General features: G+C 37.4%; 2 protein-coding genes across 11 annotated transcripts; one reads left to right on the top strand and one right to left on the bottom strand.

Annotated features, from left to right (window-relative positions):
- The first annotated feature begins 632 nt into the window (after positions 1–632).
- On the top strand, positions 633–2,084 carry LOC122083938 (probable calcium-binding protein CML41). Its single transcript, XM_042651882.1, has one exon. It carries the CDS (start codon positions 951–953, stop codon positions 1,545–1,547), a length of 597 nt encoding a protein of 198 aa, XP_042507816.1. The 5' UTR covers positions 633–950; the 3' UTR covers positions 1,548–2,084.
- Positions 2,085–8,479: 6,395 nt separating this feature from the next.
- Positions 8,480–23,483, bottom strand: LOC122084590 (protein DA1-like). 10 transcript variants are annotated; one of them, XM_042652956.1, is made up of 13 exons: positions 22,943–23,483; positions 22,568–22,689; positions 22,151–22,307; positions 21,018–21,169; positions 20,597–20,687; positions 13,954–14,089; positions 12,352–12,472; positions 12,121–12,204; positions 11,043–11,162; positions 10,735–10,947; positions 10,512–10,574; positions 10,284–10,402; positions 8,480–9,196 (listed from the first exon to the last, which is right to left on the bottom strand). In XM_042652956.1, the coding sequence occupies exons 4-13, from the start codon at positions 21,126–21,128 to the stop codon at positions 8,716–8,718; spliced, it is 1,539 nt and encodes a 512-aa protein (XP_042508890.1). In that variant the 5' UTR covers positions 21,129–21,169; positions 22,151–22,307; positions 22,568–22,689; positions 22,943–23,483; the 3' UTR covers positions 8,480–8,715. The 10 variants fall into 10 exon arrangements, with proteins under 10 accessions (XP_042508890.1, XP_042508892.1, XP_042508886.1 ...); XM_042652958.1 differs by having other exon boundaries at positions 22,151–22,302; XM_042652952.1 differs by having other exon boundaries at positions 22,568–22,746; positions 22,947–23,483.
- Positions 23,484–23,738: the final 255 nt, after the last annotated feature.

Genomic DNA, 23,738 nt, shown 5'->3' with positions numbered 1-23,738 from the left:
GTAGAGATTGTGGCATAACGATTATGTTGTACTATTGCGATATGTTAGTCACTGATTCAAAACTTGGAAATAGCCTCTTTTGCGAAGCAGGGGGTAAAATTGCATACACTTGCCTATCCCAGATTCTACAGTAACCAGAACCTCATATATTGGGTTATGATGAAGTTTTCCTTCCCTTTCCTTCAATTCAATTTGTACATATTTATCATCAAACTAATGTGGTAGCCATCTTTAGATGTCACGTAATTTCATTTATTGGAGCGTCATCCCTTCCCTTTTCGTTTCTTTCCTATGCTCTTTCACACATACTCTCGTAAAGTTTCCTTCCCTTGGGAGGTAAGCCTCAATAAATGAGATTGGATTCACTACTCATATGATCACTTGGTTGTATGGATAAACATTCAACACCTGTCTCTTTTGCTTATAAAAATACCTCTCTTCATCCATAATGACAAAAATGGGACAAGTGTTGAATACTCACCCGTAAGATACAAGCAGCAGATCCATTCTCCAATAAACACTCCTTTAACCAAAAGAAAAATCCCATCATTTGCCTTTACTAGCAACCAAAAGTCGTTCACTGTTTTTATTTACAATGTTTGTAAATGATGTGCACAAATTTAAGTCACCTTCTTTCTCAATCGATAACCCCAACGCAGCTGCCATGCAGTTTCCTTTCACGCGGAACTCTGACGCAAAACACAAATCTTTCCTCGGCAGTCAGCGAGTCTTTCTCATACGTAACTTCTTTGCAATTCTTCTGCTATACTCAATTCTTTCCCAAAACCGCAAGTCTCTTTAAAAGGAAAAAAAAAAAAAATAAATAAATAAATTACCTTTACGTTTCTATCTTTTCCACTTTAGTTCCAGTCTCGTCTATATAAAACCCTTTAAATGTTCTTAGGTTTAACAACCTTTGGCCTTCCACTTCCACCACCTCCTCTCCGATCATGTCAACTGTTATCGTCTCCAAACCATCATCACCATCTAAATGGTTCTCCAACAAGAGCTTCAAGTTAAGCCTCCCTCGCCTTCGTTCTTCCAAGTCAAATGTGTCCAGCCCTCGTGCATCTCAGACTGATCAGCTTATTACCACTCCAAAAACACCCAAAAATCGATCAAGAAAAGACCAACTCCGAGAAGTATTTCGTTATTTCGACAGTGATGGTGATGGGAAAATCTCAGGTTACGAACTCAGATCCTACTTTGCATCCATTGGGGAGTACATGTCCCACGAGCAGGCTCAGAGTGTGATCAATGATCTAGACTCAGATGCTGACAATTTGATGGACTTTGAAGATTTTGTGAAGTTGATGGAACGTGATCATCAAGGTGGAGATGATGTTGATGAAGATCTCAGAAGAGCTTTTGAGATGTTTGAAGTGGAGAAAGGGTCTGGTTGCATTACTCCCAAGGGGTTGCAGACGATGTTCAGTCGTCTTGGGGACGAAAGATCCTATGAAGAGTGTGAAGTCATGATTAAGAAATTTGACCTTGATGGCAATGGTGTGCTTGATTTCCATGAATTTAACCAGATGATGGCTTAATCTTCATAATAATCTTTCCGTCTTTGGATCCCTCGTTGTGGGGTGTGTGTTGGTTTCTTTTGTTAAGCCTTTTAAGGAGGTGGAAGTTAGGTAGTAGTTCCGTGAAACATGTGGTGGCTTGTAATGAACAAAAGGTTGTCACGTGTTGTGTTTTATTTTTGGTAAGGCATGTGTTGTGTTCAAAGCATTGAAAAAGGCTAGGCATACTGTCGGTATGCTTAGATATGTGTTTGTTTATCTTCTCCTCACTTTGGAAAAGTCCCCTATGCCTCTCCCATTGCGATCTTCCTTTTGGTTGAGCTGCTAGCTCAAGGAAAACAAGCGGCATACTTAACTTCATATAATCTATTACAAGTTGTGTGTGTGTGTTTTTTTTTTTTTTTGGTGGGTGCATGGTAACGTTGTGTTAATTATGTAAATTTAACTATTTTTATCAATTTTAATGCATATATATTACTAGCGAGAAAGTTTTCTTGTACATAAAGGGTGAATTCTTCACCCACAAAACTATAGTCATAATTACATGTTCTTTCTATATGTTGGAGGTCTGAAATGCTATTTTATTGTTCACAAGGTTTCTTAATTTAAATAAGGAAGAAAGAACGCTACCTGGTCGTGTGGTCATTGTGCAAGCTCCTGGGCCAATGGGAGTGGATGCACAAATATCCAACTAGAGGGGTAGTAGAGGCATCTTTCCATGGAGCCCAGTGTCTGGGAGTAAAGGGCGTAACTGGATAGTGTTCTTTTTCCCTTTAAATAATTTAAATAATAATTAATGGGAGAGAGTTTCTTGAAAGGCAATGTGGGATGTGTGGCTCCTACACCAATACGGTGGTCAATGGGAGTGAGCGTAGAAGCATCAATAGGAGGGATTTTCGCCTTTATGAGGGGTAGGGTGGTCATTTCACCCACTCTTAGTGTTTGTGCGTGAGGGATCACATTTTCTTTTAGGCTTCTTTTTGCCATAATTAATTTATATGTATATCATTGGACATTTTGTTATTCTAAAGTTTATACATTAAATTGTTTGCAAGTAGGACATAGCTTGACATTTTGCTCATATGATTGTTTCATTATGTGTTTCAGAATTGATGATTTTAAACACAAATGTGAGTGTACATATTTGTTGCAATGTGTTTTCCTTTGGAGTCTTGTATGGATTATTGTTAATTGTATTAGAAACTTCATTATTAATAATAGTTCATTACTGGTCTCAGGACTTCAGAGATCTTTGTTGTTGTAGTTGAATATCGTGCATTAGATTCATGATAAAATATATATATATACACACTAGTAAGAATACATGTGCATTTGCACGTGGGAACAAAAATGGCTAATATTAGTTCATAGTTTTCATGTGTTCTCTTAGATTGAGAGAGAACAATCGTAGTTCAGTACTATATCGTAGATCGATCGATCTCCTTACGAATTAACAAGGAAATAAATGCCTCCCTGCAAATATGAAATTCATTGAACATTATTTTACACTTTTCTGTCACCAATGCATATACGAGATGGATTAAAAAAAAAAATTCTTGAAGAAAAAAATGAAAAGGGATTTGAGATCCTTGTAATTTGGAAACAGTAAGAATACCTTCTTTTATAAAACCAAAAGGTATCTTGATTCTTGATACAATACGGAGTGAGAGAATTTTTTTTTATAGATTCAAAAAGCCCCAAGTTTCTTAGTAAACTACAGATAATTGAATCTAAAATATGGAAGTATCTAACAACGTTAACATAAGATGCCCAACAGAATGACACGAGACCAACAAACCACTCACAACTCCATATAGAGGCAATCACAATGGTAAGTGACCTATAGATTACAGAACCAAAACCTGTATACTGGAACGTCTAGCAGAACTATATAAGAGAATGAGAAGTGAAAATTAAGTTGGAACATGCCTTTAATTTATGCAAACAATCCCAATTTAGTACTATATCTTAGATCGATTGATCTGCTCACAAATTAACAAGGAAATAATTGTCTCCCTGCAAATATAAATTTCATTGAACATTATTTTACATACCAACCCTGTAAAAATATTAATGTATCTCAGGTGGCATCATCTCTAACATTTAATGGAAGATTTCGCAAAAATGCTATCTAACTTCCCTTTTTGCCGAAGAGTCCATCAGATTCGTTTCTTTGTAATATTGTGTTATCTTCCATGTATGGGCGACATATATGAGGAAATAATTAACCATTGTTGAAATAATGGCCACAAAATGAAATTATTTTGACTGCAAATGACCACAGAGTTCGAGTCACATTCAATCCATAACTTCTGGAACCCAAGATCTTTAGCTTTACTTAAGAACCAGGTGACAGAACAAGTAGTAGCTGGATAAAGATATCCAGGGATATTTATGCATGGTACATTTCGAAATAAATACAATTAGTAAAATGGTGTTAAATATTATTTTTGCTATGTATGAGATTTGATCTGATTGGTTTCGTAACATCATCTAAAATATATAAGGGGATAAAGAACCAGCCCATCTGGCTTTCCCTACGGCCAAACACAGCTAGACGTGAAAATACATGCAGTGTCTAGCGTAAAGGGTTTGAATGGGCAGAGTTCCGTTCCCCAAAATATAATTACCATATATATGATAAAGAGTTTTAAATAGATTACACAATCGTGATGACAAAACTGTCATTTTTTCCTTTTTAAATCAATTTCACTTCACTCCCCTCCTCTTTTACTTGCAACCCAACTTAGGCTAAAAATTAGAAACTTCGTAGTCTTTCTTATCACTAACCTTCAATGGCAAAGCTATAACCATCTGGTTCCTATAAATAACATACCTTATGAATAACCTACAAAGTTAAAAAAAGAAAATAATATCATCTCTTTTTTCCTTTTAAAATAAAAAGGATTTGATTACAAAGTAAAGTAAAATTTAATAATCATATTTAAAGTGTTCTGGAATTAGTCACGCAATCATGTTAACCAATGATTACATACACACACATAAAAGTCAAACATTTCACTTTCCTTCCCTTTATTTCCCTTGCAACCAGACGGAGCATGTAGGTATAAATTTCACTGACTTTGCTAATCTACTCCTATAAATAAGTATGTGGAAAATTCATGATCAAGCTTCATAGACAAATTCATACCAAAACAGAATAAGGAAAAGAATTACAAATAATATCCATAAAAATACAGACTACTCCCTGAAGATTTAAAGCAGGAAACAAGGCTCTCAATCAACTACTCATTTGAGTTGACTGCATTCAGCATTGCTTCATTACATGATTTTTTTTGATGGGTTGAATTCCACCTTAACTCTTATAGGGATATTAAATCAACCTCAAACCCTGTACATTTCTATCTTCTTTTTCACCATTGCCTTTGGAAACCAAGAATCGGGTACTGGGAGACCAAACACAAAGGGCTTCCTTGCATGCTCAAAACTTGTTAAATTCCAATTGTTGAAGAATGTGAGTAATAGGACTCTTCAATCAATTCTTCTGGAATCCCATTTCTGGTTCACATGTCATTAGTTTTGCTTTCAATATCCGAGCTACAGATGGAGATGCGAAACTGCAGATGCATCCCTTGAATCCTCAATAATCATCCCACTAATCCACCCTCAAGTACAAGATCAATTTGGTCCTCCCATGGATGAAATAAATGTACCAACAGAAGTTGCTAAGGAGGCAAACTACCTCTACTAAGATATAACAAGAACTGATCCCAATTTGTCACTCACACAAACATATATTAGAGACCCAAATCAAGGAACAGAAGCAGAGCTATGTCTTGCCTTAAAAATTTGTGAGTTCTTTGTATACATTATGCATGGGAAAAATTCCATCCGAGCATTTGAAGGCATCTTTCAAAATAAATTCCCTATCAAGAAGGCATCTTTAGAAATAAATTCCCTATCAAGAAGGCATCTATCTACATATTCGAATTCAATCATTTATTGTTAGTATTAATAAGTGAAATTAACGATTGAGCAATAAAAAACGAAAAATTTTCTAACCGCTTTAAGTCGAAGATTCTGTAGTGATTTCAAATAGTTTTCGGAAACTCTGGTAGAAAATTAAATGATAAACCATACTGGTTAATGCATTTTCATCACTATTATGGTTGTGAAAGTAGTATCAAATAACTGATAAACCCTCTCTCATTCAACCAGGCAAAAACTAATCAAACATCATCTAATTAAGCCTTCATGTGAACCACACTGAATTGTCATATTTCAAATAGTATTGTAAGACCAATATTGTCTCAACTGTTAGCCCTCAAGACCCCAAGTTAAGAACATATAGATTGTATCAAGGAAAAAATTACAATATTGAACAAATAAAGGAACTTGACCAGAAAACATCTACAATTTATGCCCTATTTCTTTTAACTGGAAATGAGTTTTCTTGTATTTTGTCTTTACAATGGTCACAATCCCTATTCATAAAGCTGGGCAAGCATGCCATGAACGGAAGCAAGCAATTTGGAGAGTTGGTGATGATAACTTCATGTAAGACTATCTCATTCCATCGTTTGGCTCTTGAGCGATGATGATTGCAGAATATGTGGCGATGTGGAGAGCGATGTTAGTAAATGTAACTGTTTCAAATCTCGATTCTCTTATAGGGAGAGTATGTGGTTTGATGTGCATTGAAGACTGAAGAAAATGCTTCTCGGTTTCTCTTGGAGGCCATGAGAAAGCACTTGAGATGGACGAACGTTATACATATCTTTAGTTTCTTATTATAACTCCACAGGTTTCCTATTGTAATCCCATTATCTATTCCTTGTATATATATATATATATATATTGGTTAGGCCTTGTATATCTCTAATCTTACACCCTTATAGATCCTAGATTCCTAGTTATTATCCTACTTTAAGAAGGTGTAGTTGGTTTGGACGTTGCTTATATAAATATACTCCATGATTTGGGGATACACTTAATGAGGATAAAATCAGTTTAACATTTAGAAACTAATATTAGTTTCTAAATATATGAGAGAGAGAGAGAGAGAGAGAGAGAGAGAGAGAGAGAGAGAGAGAGTTTAAAAAAGAAATTAATTTTTTGTGTCGACTAAATAAAGAAACTAATATTAATTTCTAAATATTAGAGAGAGAGACGAGAGAGGAGAACGTGAGAGTTTAATAAAGAAACATGAGTAAGTTTAATTCAATTTACAATTTACATTCATTTCACTACCAATTTTAAAGGTAAAGCATAAGAAAATCATTTAAGACCTTTTAAAATGAAAAATATTTATAAATGGTTTTAGTTTTAATATATGAAACCGTTTATTAAATGGTTCAATTTTGATTTGACCTAAAAAATCTTACACCAAACGGAATCAAATCATCTACACCGGAATCAAACTGATTAACACATTTACCTTCATCCATGGTTTGGACAAGTGAAAAAATAAAACTTCGGGTTAAAATCAGCAAGAGGATGCATGCCAATGTTTGGGTGACCAAGAGGAACCATATCCATACAAGAGATGGAAATTCTTATGTCTTAATTAAAGTTAAATTTTTTTGGTTTGCCAGTCTAGATCTTTCTTTCTATATCCAATAGTAGAAATTGTTCCTACTTATTTTATTTACAATAATGCCAATAGGCACAACCCACATCCCATGCCATGACAGCAGGTCATGTGAACAACACTGAACGAAATGGCCGCAAAAGCATGCCCAGCAAGAAAACCAAAACTTTTCAAGGGTGTTCTACAATTATAGAATCAGCACATTAAGGCAATGGGTGAGTAGTAGTTGATCTATGAACAAAGAAGCAACATTGCTTGTTCCATTGTACACTAGCATTCTTTAACACTGGAGCACAAAAAACAAGCAAAACTTGAGCTAGCTGATGTACAACTAAAGAAGGAACGGCTGAGCTGATCTACAACCTCTTTATCCCGGTGGTAAACACGATCATGGAGTTCTCTTGATCGCGTTGTTTATAATGGAACTTCATAAATGGTTGTCAAAATGATGGTAAAATATGAGAGTGATTCTTAGGGGTTTAGGGCACATCTAAAAAAACTGTTCCAAATTTGTGAAAGATCTAACAATCTCAAGAATGAAATCTTTGCCCTTGGATTTATTTATTTGTTATAAGGTACATTCAAGGTACATTCATTCATAAAAACAGAAACTTCTGTCATGAATTGCTCCAAAGAATTCAAAACCCCTTGGAATCACCCGAGAAGTGACACCAAATGCACATCATTGGCAGTTATGAGCTGGATAAGTAGAGGAAACACTACATCTCTTAAGAGTTAACTGAATCTTCCGCTCGAAATTTCAGTAAAATTTGCAAATGTTTCTCAACCCAGAGGGCTCGAAATCTGCCAAAATATTGAGCAGAACTTGGTCAAATTGGAAAACATTTCTGTTTCCCCAAGTTTAAAATTACCCCAAAGTCGAAATTTCAAACAGTATATCCATAGGGTATGAATCAAGTAAGCCCTGAAGTGCTCCATTCAAACAGTATATCCAAGGAGAGTTGGAACTTTTGTTGGCAGGATAGATAGTTTACCAGAACGAAAAGGAAGAAGGTAAGAAAGCACCATAGGCCTGGTAATGGGAAGAGAGCAGTTTCATCCCACAGGCTAATGGATCCTCTATTTTCTTTTTCTGTTGAAAGACATTGTCATATATGGACCATTGCAAAAGGAGAAATCTTGGAGAGGGAAGTGGGGAGAGGGAAGATGTCCAACAATTCACAGTTCAACAACTTGTCAAATTGGGTCAGTATTTGGCTTGGGAGCTGGATTTGTCTACCAAGTATGAACTAAGAGTCTAAAATAGATTTTATCTGCTTCCCATTGGGAGGGATATTAGCAGTCACCAGAACTAAATGACGAGACAGCAACAACAAACATAGTTCTATAGACTAGCAATTATCAGTTTCCTAGTGTAACAAGGAAATGAAAGAAAGTACAGTAGTATAATAATTCAATTTATTAGAAATATTAGGCATTAAATGTCCAATGATAGAATGTAATACCATTAAAAAGGAAATTACAAGTAAAGAAACCTGTGAGCAGAATTAATTAATCTCTAACCCAAGGAGATATGTTCTATTCTGACATGCATCATCCCTAAGCTCTAATATGATAGGGCCAAGCTTCTTCCCCAACAAAAGGAAGGGAAAAGAAAGCCATATCACTAATCAACACTTAGTATGGAAAGCTATCTGTCAATCGTATATGGTCAAGGGTACTCCGCAGGCCGTACTTGAGCACTGCCCCATTACCGGCTCTGAACCCATCCCCATATGCTGATGAGGTATCTGATTCAATTTGGTGTTTAAAAAATTCACCCAGCCTCCTCTCGAATTGAGACCGTGTGCCTTTCTTTGATGATGTAGAAGTAGAAGATGAAGATGTTGAAGCCACATTACTACCAGAACCTGATATGATCTCTGAGTCTAGCCACATGTGAGCTAGTACCTGGCAGATACCCTCTTCAACATCTGGACTAAGAGTACGGAAACCTGTGAAACAACCATTACCGAAATTTAAGAGATTAACAAAACCCAAAAGAATCCAAAAAGGAGAACTGACTTTGAGGTGAGGATAGTTGTGAGACAAGGGAGCACCATTGAGCCGCAGCCATGCATGCATCATCTCATGAGCCAGGATTGACCCAGTCAGCAATCTGTAAGCGGACAGATTCTTGGTCATACATCAAAAGGTTAACCTAAATAAGCAAATACTACAGATTCAGGAACCAATACTATAAAGTGTATTTTAGAATTGCTTCAGATAAGCGCTCACAAAGCTTTTGGCTTAGAATTTACCCCCTCCCCCCCCCCCCCCCCACCAAAATAGAAGAGAGAGAGAGAGAGAGAGAAGAAACTTGGTTAGATGCATGTGCTTACACTATATGTATGCATACTTCAAACCTTGGAGTTTAGCAGTACCATTTTCTAATTAATTTCAGTTTAGCTTCTATAGGCCACAGCAAATCAAAAGCGTGGCCAAACCAAAATTATTTTAATGATTCTTCTGAAATGACAACCCTTTTTTATGCTTCAGTAAATTTTTATTTATTTATTTATCATTTTTTTCTTTTGGGCGGGGGGGTGGGGGGGAAGGGTGGGCTGCTTTTAGTAAGTGGGACGTTTAAAAAATCTTCCCGTATTCGAAGCATTTAGTGACACAATAAATTGAAAAACAGAAAGCCCAAAAGACAGAATTATGTTCTTTCTTAATATTTTTCTCTCCTTTTTATTTGTTTGAAGTGCAGAGGAGGATTGGGTTACAAGAATTCGAATGCGACATTCAGGAAAAACTATTCATACAACTTTTTGAAAAGCAAAAAATATCCAAACTATTTACAAACCTTTTGAAATATAAATAATATCCATGTATTCTACTCCTTTCCCACCCTCTCAATGGAAAAAAGGAAAAAATATGTTGTGATGATTTCGCTGGTGTCTGGTGCCAACCATCAGAGGACCAATAAGCAAAAAAGAAGGTGCTTAGAAGTAAACAGCTTATAGGAAGCGAAATTGTATAATTGGACCTTTTCCATAGGAAAGAAAGAAAGGGGATGAGGAGAAGCACCAAAAAATAGCTTCACAAAATCATAGAACTTTTCTCATGTCCTTAAGTTATAATAATAGCCAAATGCCCTTTACATCAAAGAGCATCCCCAAAGCAGCACATTTGGAAGATGCTGAGCAAAACACAACCTACGAAATAATACACATGGTAGAAGTAATAGAAAGCTGAAACAATACCTTGGGAGGCCATACAAAATAAGAATTGCTGTCACTTCGCATCGGCGGGTCAGTCTATATGGCTCCGTTATCATGTCAATGATGCGATTTCCTACTCCAAATTTTGGCCTCCTCGAAATCTGGTATTATAAGGGATAAACAGAACACTCCGTTATCAAACCATGAAACAGATTTAAAAGACCGCAACAAACCCAGTTTTCAAGGGTAACAACATAGAATTGTCCTTACAGAGCTGACAGTTTGTTCCTCTGACAGGCAGAGCCCTCTAGTTTCGGGCAAGTGATGATGACCCTGCGCACAAAAAAGAAATAAGGAAAAAGAGAAGGAAAATAAATTTTAAGGGATTTAGTAGTTAAACACAAAAACAGGACAAGAAACTTTTTTATGTTACAAACAACCTATTGCTTGCTCTGCAACAGAATCTTGATAGGAGGTATTCACATGTACTTACGTTCTTTTCTCCCTCCATGGCCTCATTTAGTGCTTGCCTCTCAACCAACAGTAATGGAATTTGCTGCTCTACTTTCATATTCAATCCTTCGTAAAAATCTTGTATGTCAAGGTAGAGGTGTTGGCATTCACTAGTATCCATGATTGATGAATCCAGGCACTCCAGGCAGAGCTTCCGACCATCATCTAGGGTGACATATCTCGTGTCTCTTGGCTGCAAATGAAGGAAAGTTTTTATGTCTTTTTCAAACACATGGACATATAATTTCCTGAAGTAGGCATCTTATAAAGATAGTATTTCAAACGGACCTCCATCCTTTCACAACTACAGCAACGTGGAGTCCCATCATGCTCATGTGAGGGGCAATACTTTTGATTCCAGAAAGGATGTGCCCTATATTCAATAAGACCCACAGAATTTGTAGGAATCTGTACAGAATGATCCAAAACAGCCACAGGCTGAGAATAAGTATGAAATATTTGAAAGAACAAACCAATATAAATACAGCAGCTCCCTCCCAACCACCCCCCCCCCTCCAAATTGTAATTAACACTTTAGAAAATAATAACTTCTAATATTGGATAATAGTACAGAAATGAATTTGGTTTTATCAGTTCCTACTTCATAGCTCATATCTTACTGCCAAAATCAGTTTGGTCGCCCACTCCAATGTATCATTTAGACCTGGTTGGCATTAACGAATTTTAAACGGTTTGAAAAACATCAGTCATATCATCTCAAAAATCTTCTAAATAGTTTTTTAGGAGCATTTCTGTATTTTTAGATATCAAATTGTACTACCAATAGCAATTTCAACTTAAGGGGATATTCTATTTACCCTGGGGCTGGGATATATGTGTCAGCATTTAATCTTTTGGAGGATAAACTTTCATCTTCTGGTGGATCATCAAATCATGTTCTCATTTCACACAGAATAGATGACCACTAGCTTCTTGTTAGAATCTGAATCACAATTCATGTTACCTCTGTATGTGTGGACAATTAAGCTTCATTTGATTGTTAGAATGTCAATAATAAAAATTAAATCATTTTTTTATTATTTTGAAGGTAAAAAATCCTCTTTCATTGTTTCTACTTTTTTGTCAATAGTTTCATCTTTAAATATTTACTAAGATAAATGAGACCACGAGGAATAAGCCACTATTCTCAATACCCAATCTAACACCTTCACCTTTTGAGTCACTATTAGCAACTAATCAAGTGTGCTTGTTCACATTGCTGAGTGACGACATTACAAATGATTTTCTTTCTCTTGGGTTTTTTTTTTTTTTTGGGGGGGGGGGGGGGGGGGGGGGGGGGGGTGGGGGATCACCTGGAAACTCAAGATACTATAATCATGTACAGGAAAGGATGAAAGGTACTTACGAAGTGGTTACAAACATCACATTTTGGATGGTAGCGCTCCTTGTAGCAGGATTTGTGATAAGGGTAATTCCCAGACATTGAGAACTACAAAATGAAGAAAGAAAGAATAAATTAGCCAGACTATTGTAATAAAAAGAAACTACTATTTTATTGGTACAACAATCTAAACCATAAAGAATCATGTTTTTTAGTTATGATAAGCAGGGAAGATATCTGAACTAGTTAACACACCTCATAATCCGAAATGGGTTGATTGCAAGCATGACAACGGAAGCATTCTGGGTGCCAAACTGCACCCATGCAGCTCAAATACCGTCCATGGCCAATCTCAGTGTTGCAACCAGCACAAATCCTACACAAATTAATTTAATCAACCATATCAGTTTAGCAGTACCCCACACATCAGAATGTATCAATGGAAAAGGAACAGTACTTCTACTATTTGAACTGGAATAAATACTTATAGTTGGCTTGGCAAAAACACAAGCATCACAAAAAAACTAGTTGGGATAACATTTCTTAAATAATCAAGAAGAACTCCAGATAAAGTTCCCAGGGTGGTTGTCCTAAAAGGCGATGCCATCTATATATCTCTGACAATGCAAACTCTGAATCAGTGTGATGAGCCTGAGTATGGGAGACTGTGGAAGATGCACCATCGAGCAAGTGGAGATCACTATTCACCTTACCACTGCTAATTTTCCCGTCACCAACTCCTCCAAAACAAATACAAGAGTGAGCAGAATGGGACTCAGATGTAACTGGTAGGGAGGCAGCAGCGGCGGCAGAGGAGGATGAGGGTTCCAACTTGGTCATCACATGGTGCAGAAGAGATATCTCATCCTGGAAATTGGCTGGCAACCCATGAATTTCCTGGGACTCTGATACAGTGATACCATGTTGATTTTAAGGGAACTATGACTTGCGTCTAATTGACACCAGCCCTCTTTTATTTATAATAGTAAAGATATGGGTATTCCCAAGTACAATTCTTCCCCTATGGATAATTCTACCTTAATACCCATATTACAACAATAGGATATAAAAGTTTTTTCATCATTTCCTATTCATCCGTTTTGACTTTTCAATGTTGACCCAGAGAGTATGCTACATGGTCCATCTTCGGATCTCAGAACAAAGCCCTTCTACAGGACATCACAGAATTCATTTCAAACATCACATTCTGAAATATGGGTCTGTGAAGCAATCCTGTTCATGCACCTCCAAGCCTGTCAACCACATTGGAGATAAAACGATTGCACACCATACACTTGATGTGGGCTGAAGATCGGCTTTTATAACTCTGCACAGAGATTGACATAGACCACTTGTGTCTCAATTAATTTTTTCTGCTATGAACTTCCTCAGAATGTTATATTAGATGCATGTTTATCAGGTATATGTGTGAGGGGAAACTCCAAACCTATATCCTTTGTTCATACATGCAAGTCGCTATATATATATATATTGACATGAACCGGGACTCAAATATTATGAGAAACACAAACAATCAAATTACATGGCTTCAAACAACAAACAATCAAATAAAATCATGGATATAAATATATAATGGGGAGATATTTCTGACTGGGAGTGTGTCCTTTGCGCTTGTTGCAAGGGCCAACAGAAGCGCACACAAAAGCATCAACAGGGGCAGGATTTCCTTTTTTATTGGAGATTTGCAGGCAGGGTGGTCATTTCATCCCATCCTGTGTCTGGGCGCAAGCGCCACACTCCCGGACAGAGTACTTTCTCAATATATAGTTACCAAGAAAACCCAAAGAGATAGGTACGGATTACAGAAATTAGGGCAGAGTTGATCTAACAACATACCTGAACCCTGTTGAAAAGGGGAAGGGTATAGGCTGAAACATATTTCCACCTTCATAACGTGGAGGAGATTCCACGTTCAAACTTTCTTGCAGTGCTCTAGCCAACTGTTCGTCTTCATCCAAATGAGATCCACTATCTAAGAAAATAAGCAAAACAGACAGTGCAAGAAGTTCATAACTCAAAAAAAAAAAAAAAAAAAGTGATGATCATAACGGCACACAACATCGTTAAAAACCTAAAAGACAGTTCAGAAGGCACAATCCCTTCATCCACCAAGTCACAGGTCAATATCACCACCTTGTCTTTAAACCAAAAACCAATCGACTGCCCCCTCTCGCCCCCCCCCCCCCCCACAAGGGAGAAAAAAAAAGAGGATCAAAAGGAAGCTTCCAAAATAATGGAAGCCAGTCAGACAGGGTTCCTAGAACTCAATAGTCAGATTGAGTCATTGGATCAACCCAATCAATTCACAATCAAGTATAGACCCACATATGAGTGACAGATTAACCAATCCGAATGCGTAGACTTGTCCTGATCTAAAATACTGCCTAGAGCCAGATTCCAGGGTCAAAACTCAAAAGCTTGAGCTGAATATTGAATGGAGTAAAACATAGGCATCCTGAGTTAGATTCATTGACATCCGGCATGTCTTGTAGGGGAAATGATCAAAAGACTTCTCTGCATAAGAGAGAGAGAGAGAGAGAGAGAGAGAGAGAGAGAGAGGATGGATTTTCAGCACTAACAACTGCAAGGAGATAGTTGTGAACAAATATTTTTAATCAGAAACATAATATTTGTGTTGAATACAAATCTCCAACTGTTTAAGGATACAGGAAACCAGCAGAAAGCCACAAAAGCAGTTTAAACTTGACTAGATATTCCTCTGTTAATTTAAAGCATATATTTTGCACATCTAATTTGGTCTCATATCCTTACGTGGGCATATTGAAAGGATAACCCTAATCCATTCAAGCTGGTAGTTTCATCATGGAATATCAATACAAAATCATAGGCCAATCACTTTGGCTTTCTCAGCCTGGTTTTGCCCCACTATATTGGACCATTTCAGTGACGTTATTCATTCATCTGTTGCATCTCTTTTTTTACTTCCATGATAAGCTGGAATTAAAATAAATAAATAAATAAACACATTTCCAGAAACGGGGTGCCTGGAGTCTGTGACTGGAAACACTCTATGGTTAACCTTTTTTAAGTATCTCCCCTGTTGTCTTATATATATTTACTGATACTCCTCGTGAAATACTTTTGCATGACTATATCCAGATTCCTAAACTTACATAACAGTTTCTCCCCTGCATTATACAAATGGATTCACAGGAAACACAGTGATGAAAGATCTGAACCCTCTCTGATTTAAAAAGTCAAGAAATAAAGTATGTGTAATGAATGTCAACATCATTCTCTTAAAAGAAATAATAAATCAAGCAACAAATAGGGAACCATGGGTTCTTGCCATTCACAATGTGGTTGAAACCAATTACCCATGTAACTATCTTAAGAACAGCACTTTTTCCCCCAGAGGGGAGGGGTGTTATAAGAAATGCATTAACCGTAGAAAGAGTATTGATTTTATTGAGGCCTAGTTGTCAAGGCGTCCAAGCGGCTGACTGGCAACTTGAATTCTTCCACCTCAATCGCCTTTGTTCGCCATGGTGCCATGACACCTATGGAGAGAGGGAGATGTTGGAACTCAAAATAAGGCAAGGGAGAAAGTGTCGTGCTTGTTTAGGTTCTAGGTACAAGTCGGCTTTCATAGGGTAGTATTAATAAATATAGGTAGATTATAAGAGAGACTGAATTTTATTTTTTATTTTTACTTCCTTTTGTGGGATTTTTTTTTTTTTTTTGGGTTGGGGGTGGGGGGGAGTACTTAATACTATCATTTCGAAGAACTTCCCATTTTATAAACATACTGCCAAGGGACAAACATGGAATTTTGAAGACAAGGTCAATCATCCTTTTACCATAGAGAAAAGTTCAACCCAAAAAAAGAAAAAAAAAATCCTATTACTTTACTCCAGAGTGTAAAACACCACTGAACAGAGACCTTTCAAGACAAGAGTTATTATATGAATTAGATAAAAAAGATGAGTTTAAATATGTTAATTAGTTAAATGTTTTCAGCTATCTCTCTCATTATTTTGTTATGTAATTCATATAATGGTATTTGGCCTTCCAAGTTACAATTGTAGCCAAAATCCACTGTGTATGATACATAAAGTGAAAATTTGCGATGATTCAACTTCTTCATTCCAACTAAGTTTTTCCTCTCTTTCTTGATCCATGTGGGATCAAGATTGCCTTAGGCATAGATATAGCTTTAACCCAATCAATTGTCGTATTGAGCATGCACAGTTTTTGGATGTTACTCAGTTTAGCAGGTTTATAACCCTAAATTTGTTGTGTGTGTGGGGGGGGGGGGCTTTAAAACTGTTCAAACATCAACTGGGAACTGATGCAATTGCACGATGGACTTAGAAAAAAATATATCTTTTGATTTGATTTTCTATTGTTTTAGAAATAATTTCTTTTTAAATTAGTTAGCTTCTAATTTTAGAATAGTTTCCTTTCAAGTAATTTCCATTAATTGTTTGATTTTTTTTCCTTTATATTGGACATGTAAACTATGAAGAAGTTCAGTTTTTAAATTTGAAGTTTTTTTGAAAAAAATTTGAATGTTTTGCTTAGCTGAATATGGACTGCCGTGACCCCCATCTCTCTCGTTTCTGATTTTTCTCTCTTCTTATTTTCTTTTTCCTTCTTATCCTCTACTTCTTTATTTCTTCTCTTCTTCCTAAGCCTTTATTAATTCCTGCCATTTATTTTACTTGATCTGAGATACTCTGTTCTGGGCGACAGTACCATACTTTAGAGGAAGCTTCACAGAAGTCCTTTCTCCAGTCGGTTGACCCTAAGATTTGAGTCGAAGGCAGCCTATACTTAGGCAAATCACCCTCTCTGAACCTCAGGTCATCTCGCCTTTTCTGTGGTAGGAACTCAGATCTGCAACTGGGCTGAACCCTATCTTCTGCCAGATCAGATTCCATCAGGTTGTTGATCGATTCCTGTAGGGGTTGGGAGTTGGTGCCTGAATCTAGATGCTGCTACGACTTCTTGTATGATGCCCCAGCTTGAACTGTAGAGTTGTGGTTGAAAATTGATACCCAACAAGTTTGGGTTACCGCTGGTTCTGTTCTCTGTCGAGACCTTAGGTTGAAGATGAACACCCTTTATTTGCAACTAAAACACTTGCTGAAATTTCATATGAGGTCAGATCTTTTGTTATTTTCACAAAGCCCACTTCTTTCTAAAGTTTGTTTCTAATTATCTCTAGTTTGAACTTAAATTCCAGAATACCCCTCTTTTACTATTTTTTTTTTTTAATTTCAGTTTAACCCTTGTACCTATTTTCATCTTTTTTAAGTGCTTGAATATTCCTGAATTTGCAAAATTACCCCTCAACCTTTAAATTGAGATATTTCATCATTCTTGTGAGCCCTAAGCAATCCAATTTCAGTCCTTGGAATCTGGATCCGCATCAAGTGGTATCAGAGCAAATTTTCTAACCATGACAGGTCACATCACCAATACTGAGTTGCACAAATTGTATCGCGAGTTAGTCGAGAACCAACAGAATACTGATGCTAGGCTTGAGAGGACTGAAGCCAAGTTTGACAAGTTTATGGAAGAGATGATTGCCTTTATAAAGAGGTCTGACAAACGAGCTGAAGAAGGATCCTCTACATTACCTCCTCAGCTCAACACTTTACGGATCGAAGATACACCTCAGAGGCAGTAACTTGATCTAGTTATTCCCCAGGATGTTACCCAGCAATTTTCTGACAGAGATTATGGCATCAAAGTTGAGATTCCCGAGTTCAGTGGTGAAAAGGGACCTGAGGAATTTCTTGACTGGATTACCAAAGTGGAGAAAATTTTTACGTATAAGTCTCTTCCAGATATGAAGAAGTGTGAACTCATCATCACCAAGTTTATTGGGTATACATGTTCATGGTAGGATGATGTACTACATGCAAGGTTTGTCAGAAGACTTGGACCCGTTACCAATTGCAAGGTCATGAAGCAGATCCTGACTGAAAAATTTGTTCCTCTTAATTATGAAAAGGTAATGTTCCATAAATTACTTAACTTGCAACAAGAGAACAAAGATGTGGATTCCTACACCCTCGAATTCCACAAACTGTCTTCAAGGTGTCGACTTCAGGAAACAGACCAACAACGGGTGATGCGATATATCAGTGGGTTAAGTATTGAGATTCGACTTGAGTTGGCTAACACTGATTTCAGGTCTGTTGATGTGGCAGCGGCTCATGCCAAGACAGCTGAAGAGAAGTCCATTTATTGGAAGGGTATGCTCAAGACTTCTTCAGTTTATAGACCTCCACCACGCATGGAGGAAAAGAAGCTTGAAGCTCGCAGAGTTGAAGAAAAAAGGTCAGAGTTCAACAAGGATAGTCTTGGGGTGAAGAATATCATATGCCATAGTTGTGACGAGAAGGGTCACTATTCCAATAAGTGTCCCAACAGGACTCGTTCTGTGAACGTAACAGAGAAGCAGCCGACAAAGGAGTGAAGATGAATCTTATTTATATCCTTATCCCCTCGAGGACGATGTTGTCGTCGATGATGAAGATGAGGATGTAGAAGCTCATTCAGCTAGCCTTTCATCCTTTTCGAATAGACTAGTTGATAGGGTTTCTCTCTTCAGACAAAATGGTACTCTCCTGCACGGCTCCGACCCTACTGATGTTCATGCAGTTGTTGATACTGGGGCAGAAGCAAATTTTATATCTATTGAATTTGTTCAAGCACACAACCTTCCACAGAAGCAGCTTTTCAAGAAGATTCACGTGCGAGGTTTTGGACCCACAACTCCAGAAGAGGCCACTACAGTTGTTCGAGTACACTTACAGTTTGGGCCGATACAGTACCATGTGACTTGCTTGGTCACCCCATTGGCACACTGCGACATTCTTTTAGGGCGAGCTTGGCAGCGACATGCAGGCATTATCTACGATGGCGCACGGAACACCATCAAGGTGAAGCAAGGAGGTTATATGTACTTAATGAGGCCACATGCATTATCCGACATGCCACGTCGTCGACTGACTCCTGTTCCAGTGACGTGTCATCCTACTCTCCCTCCACTTGGAGTTATGTTCCCATCTTCTGTTTCGAAATATGTGCCACCTCATCGGCGAGCAATTTACAAGAGAGTCTTGGGAGCACGACCTAACTCGACGGAGTCGAGTTCTTTTAAGACCGGGAGAGCTGATGCAGTTGCACGATGGACTTAGAAAAAAATATATCTTTTGATTTGATTTTCTATTGTTTTAAAAATAATTTCTTCTTAAAGTAGTTAGCTTCTAATTTTAAAATAGTTTCTTTTCAAGTAGTTTCCATTAATTGTTTGATTTTTTTTCCTTTATATTGGACATGTAAACTATGAAGAAGTTCAGTTTTTAGATTTGAAGTTTTTTTGAAAAAAAATTGAATATTTTGCTTGGCTGAATATGGACTACCGTGACCCCCATCTCTCTCGTTTCTGATTTTTCTCTCTTCTTATTTTCTTTTTCCTTCTTATCCTCTACTTCTTTATTTCTTCCCTTCTTCCTAAGCCTTTATTATTTCCTGCGGTTTATTTTACCTGATCTGAGATACTCTGTTCTGGGTGACAGTACCATATTTTAGAGGAAGCTTCACAGAAGTCCTTTCTCCAATCGGTTGACCCTAAGATTTGAGTCGAAGGCAGCCTATACTTAGGCGAATCACCCTCTCTGAACCTCAGGTCATCTCGCCTTTTCTGTGGTAGGAACTCAGATCTGCAACTGGGCTGAACCCTATCTTCCGCCAGATCAGATTCCATCAGGTTGTTGATCGATTCCTGTAGGGGTTGGGAGTTGGTGTCTGAATCTAGATGCTGCTACGACTTCTTGTATGATGCCCCAGCTTGAACTGTAGAGTTGTGGCTGAGAATTAATACCCAACAAGTTTGGGTTACCGCTGGTTCTGTTCTCTGTCGAGACCTTAGGTTGAAGATGAACACCCTTTATATACAACTAAAACACTTGCTGAAATTTCACATGAGGTCAGATCTTTTGTTATTTTCACAAAGCCCACTTCTTTCTAAAGTTTGTTTCTAATTATCTCTAGTTTGAACTTAAATTCCAGAATACCCCTCTTTTATTTTTTTTTTTAATTTCAGTTCAACCCTTGTACCTATTTTCATCTTTTTTAAGTGCTTGAATATTCCTGAATTTGCAAAATTACCCTTCAACCTTTAAATTGAGATATTTCATCATTCTTGTGGGCCCTAAGCGATCCAATTTCGGTCCTTGGAATCTGGATCCGCATCAGGAACCATTCTAGTCGGGTTGATTAAAAACCCAGTTTACCTTTGCCAAACATAAAAGATTCCATCAATCCATCTGGGTCAAAGCCATTGATCCATCAATGGTTTGACAAAGATGGTTGAACCATCAAAACCAAGACCTGTTCTTTTATGAATCTACAATCTGGAAATCTATTAAAAAGAGACTGCAAAGAGAATTAAAAATTTTGGAAAAAACCATCAGCAACAACTGAAAAAGACATTACTCACCAATCACATTTTTTCCCTTTAGCTCCTCTTCCGAAAGGGAAAGTGCAATGGCATGATCTACGTCTTCATTCTCATAATCTGACCATGCATCCTACATCAAGTTCCCCAGAAAAAGTAAAGAAGTAGTAAAATTTTAACAGAAAACAAAACTGGAATAACAAAGAAAGAGAGACTTGAACTTCATGTTCTAGCTTCTAAATGATAATGGGAGAAAATGAGCACCAAAGCCCCGGGGGTGGGGGGGGGGGGGAATCAGTACAGAAATCCATCTATCTCAGCCTTAAAGCCATCCTATCTTCTTCAGGAATTAACTTGGGAAATGGCCAAAAAATGCAATGCTTTTCAGCAATCTGTGCAACAACATCAAACCAACTCAAAGACAGCCAAGAAAATCTCAACAAGCAGAAATATCTGCAATTACCACTGAACTAGAAGGTTCCTTCCAGACCTTGTCATCTGCACATCTACCAAGATATTGTCCTTCTGAGATGTTATGGCTGGAGCCTTTGAAAATTTTGTTTAGCCAACCCATAATGCGAGATGCTATTGGTTCATGCTCCGACAAAGTATTTCCTGCACAGCAGTGTTATCCTTTGTGAGGGAGGATTATATCAAGTGCATAAAGGAAATGTATGTGAAACACAAAGAGGTATCTACAATCTACGATAACAACTCTAAAGCTATTCATAGTCCACCAATTATCAGCATTTGGAAGAAAAAGAGAAAGGAATATTGAATGCAAAAAGAAAAATACTTCAGAAAAAAGTAAGTAATCACTGAACAAAAATTCCCTATCTGGAAAGTGCAGAAGCATGAAAAATGTTAACATCCAGAACAAGTTCACAGATTTTTTTTTTCAACAAAGGCTTCCAGGGTCACACTCTTCCTGACAGACCTCCATAAGGGCACCTAAATTCCAACCGTGTACATGGTTAATATAACATTGATCACATGCCATTATTATGCCATATAACTGGAAACGCAATACTAGTATGATGCCTTAACTAGTGTACCACAAACAGCAAGCTTCCTAACACTTTTTGAGGCTATTGCTAAACGTATGCGATTTGTTCCTTCCTCAGCCAGCAGACTGAGTCCCCCCTTAATTATAAAGCCAAGGGAAGAAGGAAATCTCACAAAAATTCAAATCATGCCAATCAGCTACACGCCCTTTTGGTACAGAAATAGTAGCAATATCTACCAAGCAGGCTGTGAAGAATACCTCCACATAATCAGACCAAACTCTGATTCAAATATAAAGGATATCTCAATCCTATCCAAACAGATGGACTGCTACCCATTATTCAGAGAATCAAAACAAAATTAGAAACAGCACAACAAGACACCCACCAGCCATATAGAACCGTCAAAGATGTCCAACTCTGTTGAATTCCAATAAAGATGCTCATGGTATCTAAATTCTACCAACCATATACTGATACAAGGATAAAAGGGAAAAGATTCTTCCAGCTACATGTCCATAAATTAATGATCAGGGATATAAATTATTCTCAATAAAAAGGACATAATTGAACTTGGTTGTCAATAGCTCACCCTAAACAGATGGAGAATCTCAAAACTGGAAGAAGCAGGGGATACCCAGATCAAAAAAAGGTCCCGGTATATTTGAAAGGGTTGCCAGCATGAACATTTACAGTCACAAAAGATATTCCCTACCACTCCATTCGTTGCTTTTAATCCAGAGCCTAATCTATCAGAACAAAGAGCGTTCAGAAGAATCCATCAGAGAACGAAAGCCAAAAAGAAAAAGAAAGAAAGCTCAGAAGATAACGGAAAAAGCAAGAACAAAAACTAGATCCCTCCTTTCTTACATACATGTCTGCAAGGAACATGCCAGAAAACAAAAATCAATAGAAAAGGAGATCAAAGAATACTTGAAATTTACGCATATACAGGTCAAAAGGGATTAAAAAAAAAAGCAATTACAGCTTCTGTTTCCACGCTACATACCTTGAAAAACCCAAAACGAATGGCATCAAAACCCATTTGGGTACTCCCCATTTTCTATCATTTTGGAAGCTATTTTGCATGTGGGTCCTCCACCTTTCTCCACAAAGAACCCAAAACTCGTCCTAGTAAAAGTGTAAAGAGAGAAACATTGAACTTTAATAGCCAGGATTTTGTACTCTCTGTAATGGAGGGTTGAGGGGAATAGACAAGAAAGGAGAAGGAAAAAGGTTTCTATATCAGAAGTAGTAAATCAGATTTTCTGAGCAGCCCAAAAAGACATCTACCTTGCAAAACAAACACAAAAAGGAGAAAAAAGTGGAAAAAAAAAAGAATCAAACCAGAGTCAACAACTGTTGAGTAAGATTCTCAACCCACCTACCAGAAAATTAAACCCAGAACGAAAATTAAAATTCCATTCAAAAATCAATCTCGCCATCACCCTTTTGACTGGGGTGGATTTTCAGGAGAAAAATTCTACGTTTCTCGTGTCTTCATCCAGCTCCTGGCAGGTAAAAAACACCGTAACGAAGTCATAAGAAGTCAATGGAGGTCGACATTTTTTTCCCCTCGTCCAGACAGCCCTCCTGGGCAAATGGCAATTCATGGCCGCAACCAAAGGCATCTGGGCATGACTGCTCAGCCATCGATTTCACCAAAGATATCACCAAAGCATTAATGTTGTGTATGTCGAGGAAGATATAATGCGAATCAGAGAAGGATTGAATCGTATGCGCCCCTTATTATCCAAAAACATTCAGTGATCTGCGTGATGCAAGCCACTTATTTCAATTATTATTCAATTCTAATATACGCATACAATACAATAGACGCAAGAGATTTAGCTGATTTTGCAAAAACCGAATATATCTATGGAGTGAAGTGCACCATCCACTAGAAATCAAGTAAAACAAAAGAAGTACAACCCTTGGCATTTGGCACCTAAATTCAAGCCTGTGGATACCTTTCTCTTATCTCTCATTCATACTACACCTTCACCTGTTGCACTCACACTATACCTCTTGAAACTCTCACAAGGATCCTCACATCTTAGTTCAACACTACTCTTTGTGGTAAACATCTATCTCTTTTACAGGATTGTTCTTTGTTCTCTCTCTCCATTGTAAAGAAAATTCACTTATTTTCTCTCATCCTTTCTGATTTTGGAAAAAAG

This window comes from Macadamia integrifolia, chromosome 7 (assembly GCF_013358625.1).
Source record: "Macadamia integrifolia cultivar HAES 741 chromosome 7, SCU_Mint_v3, whole genome shotgun sequence".
NCBI lineage: Eukaryota > Viridiplantae > Streptophyta > Magnoliopsida > Proteales > Proteaceae > Macadamia > Macadamia integrifolia.
This window is presented reverse-complemented; position numbering and strand designations above follow the sequence as displayed.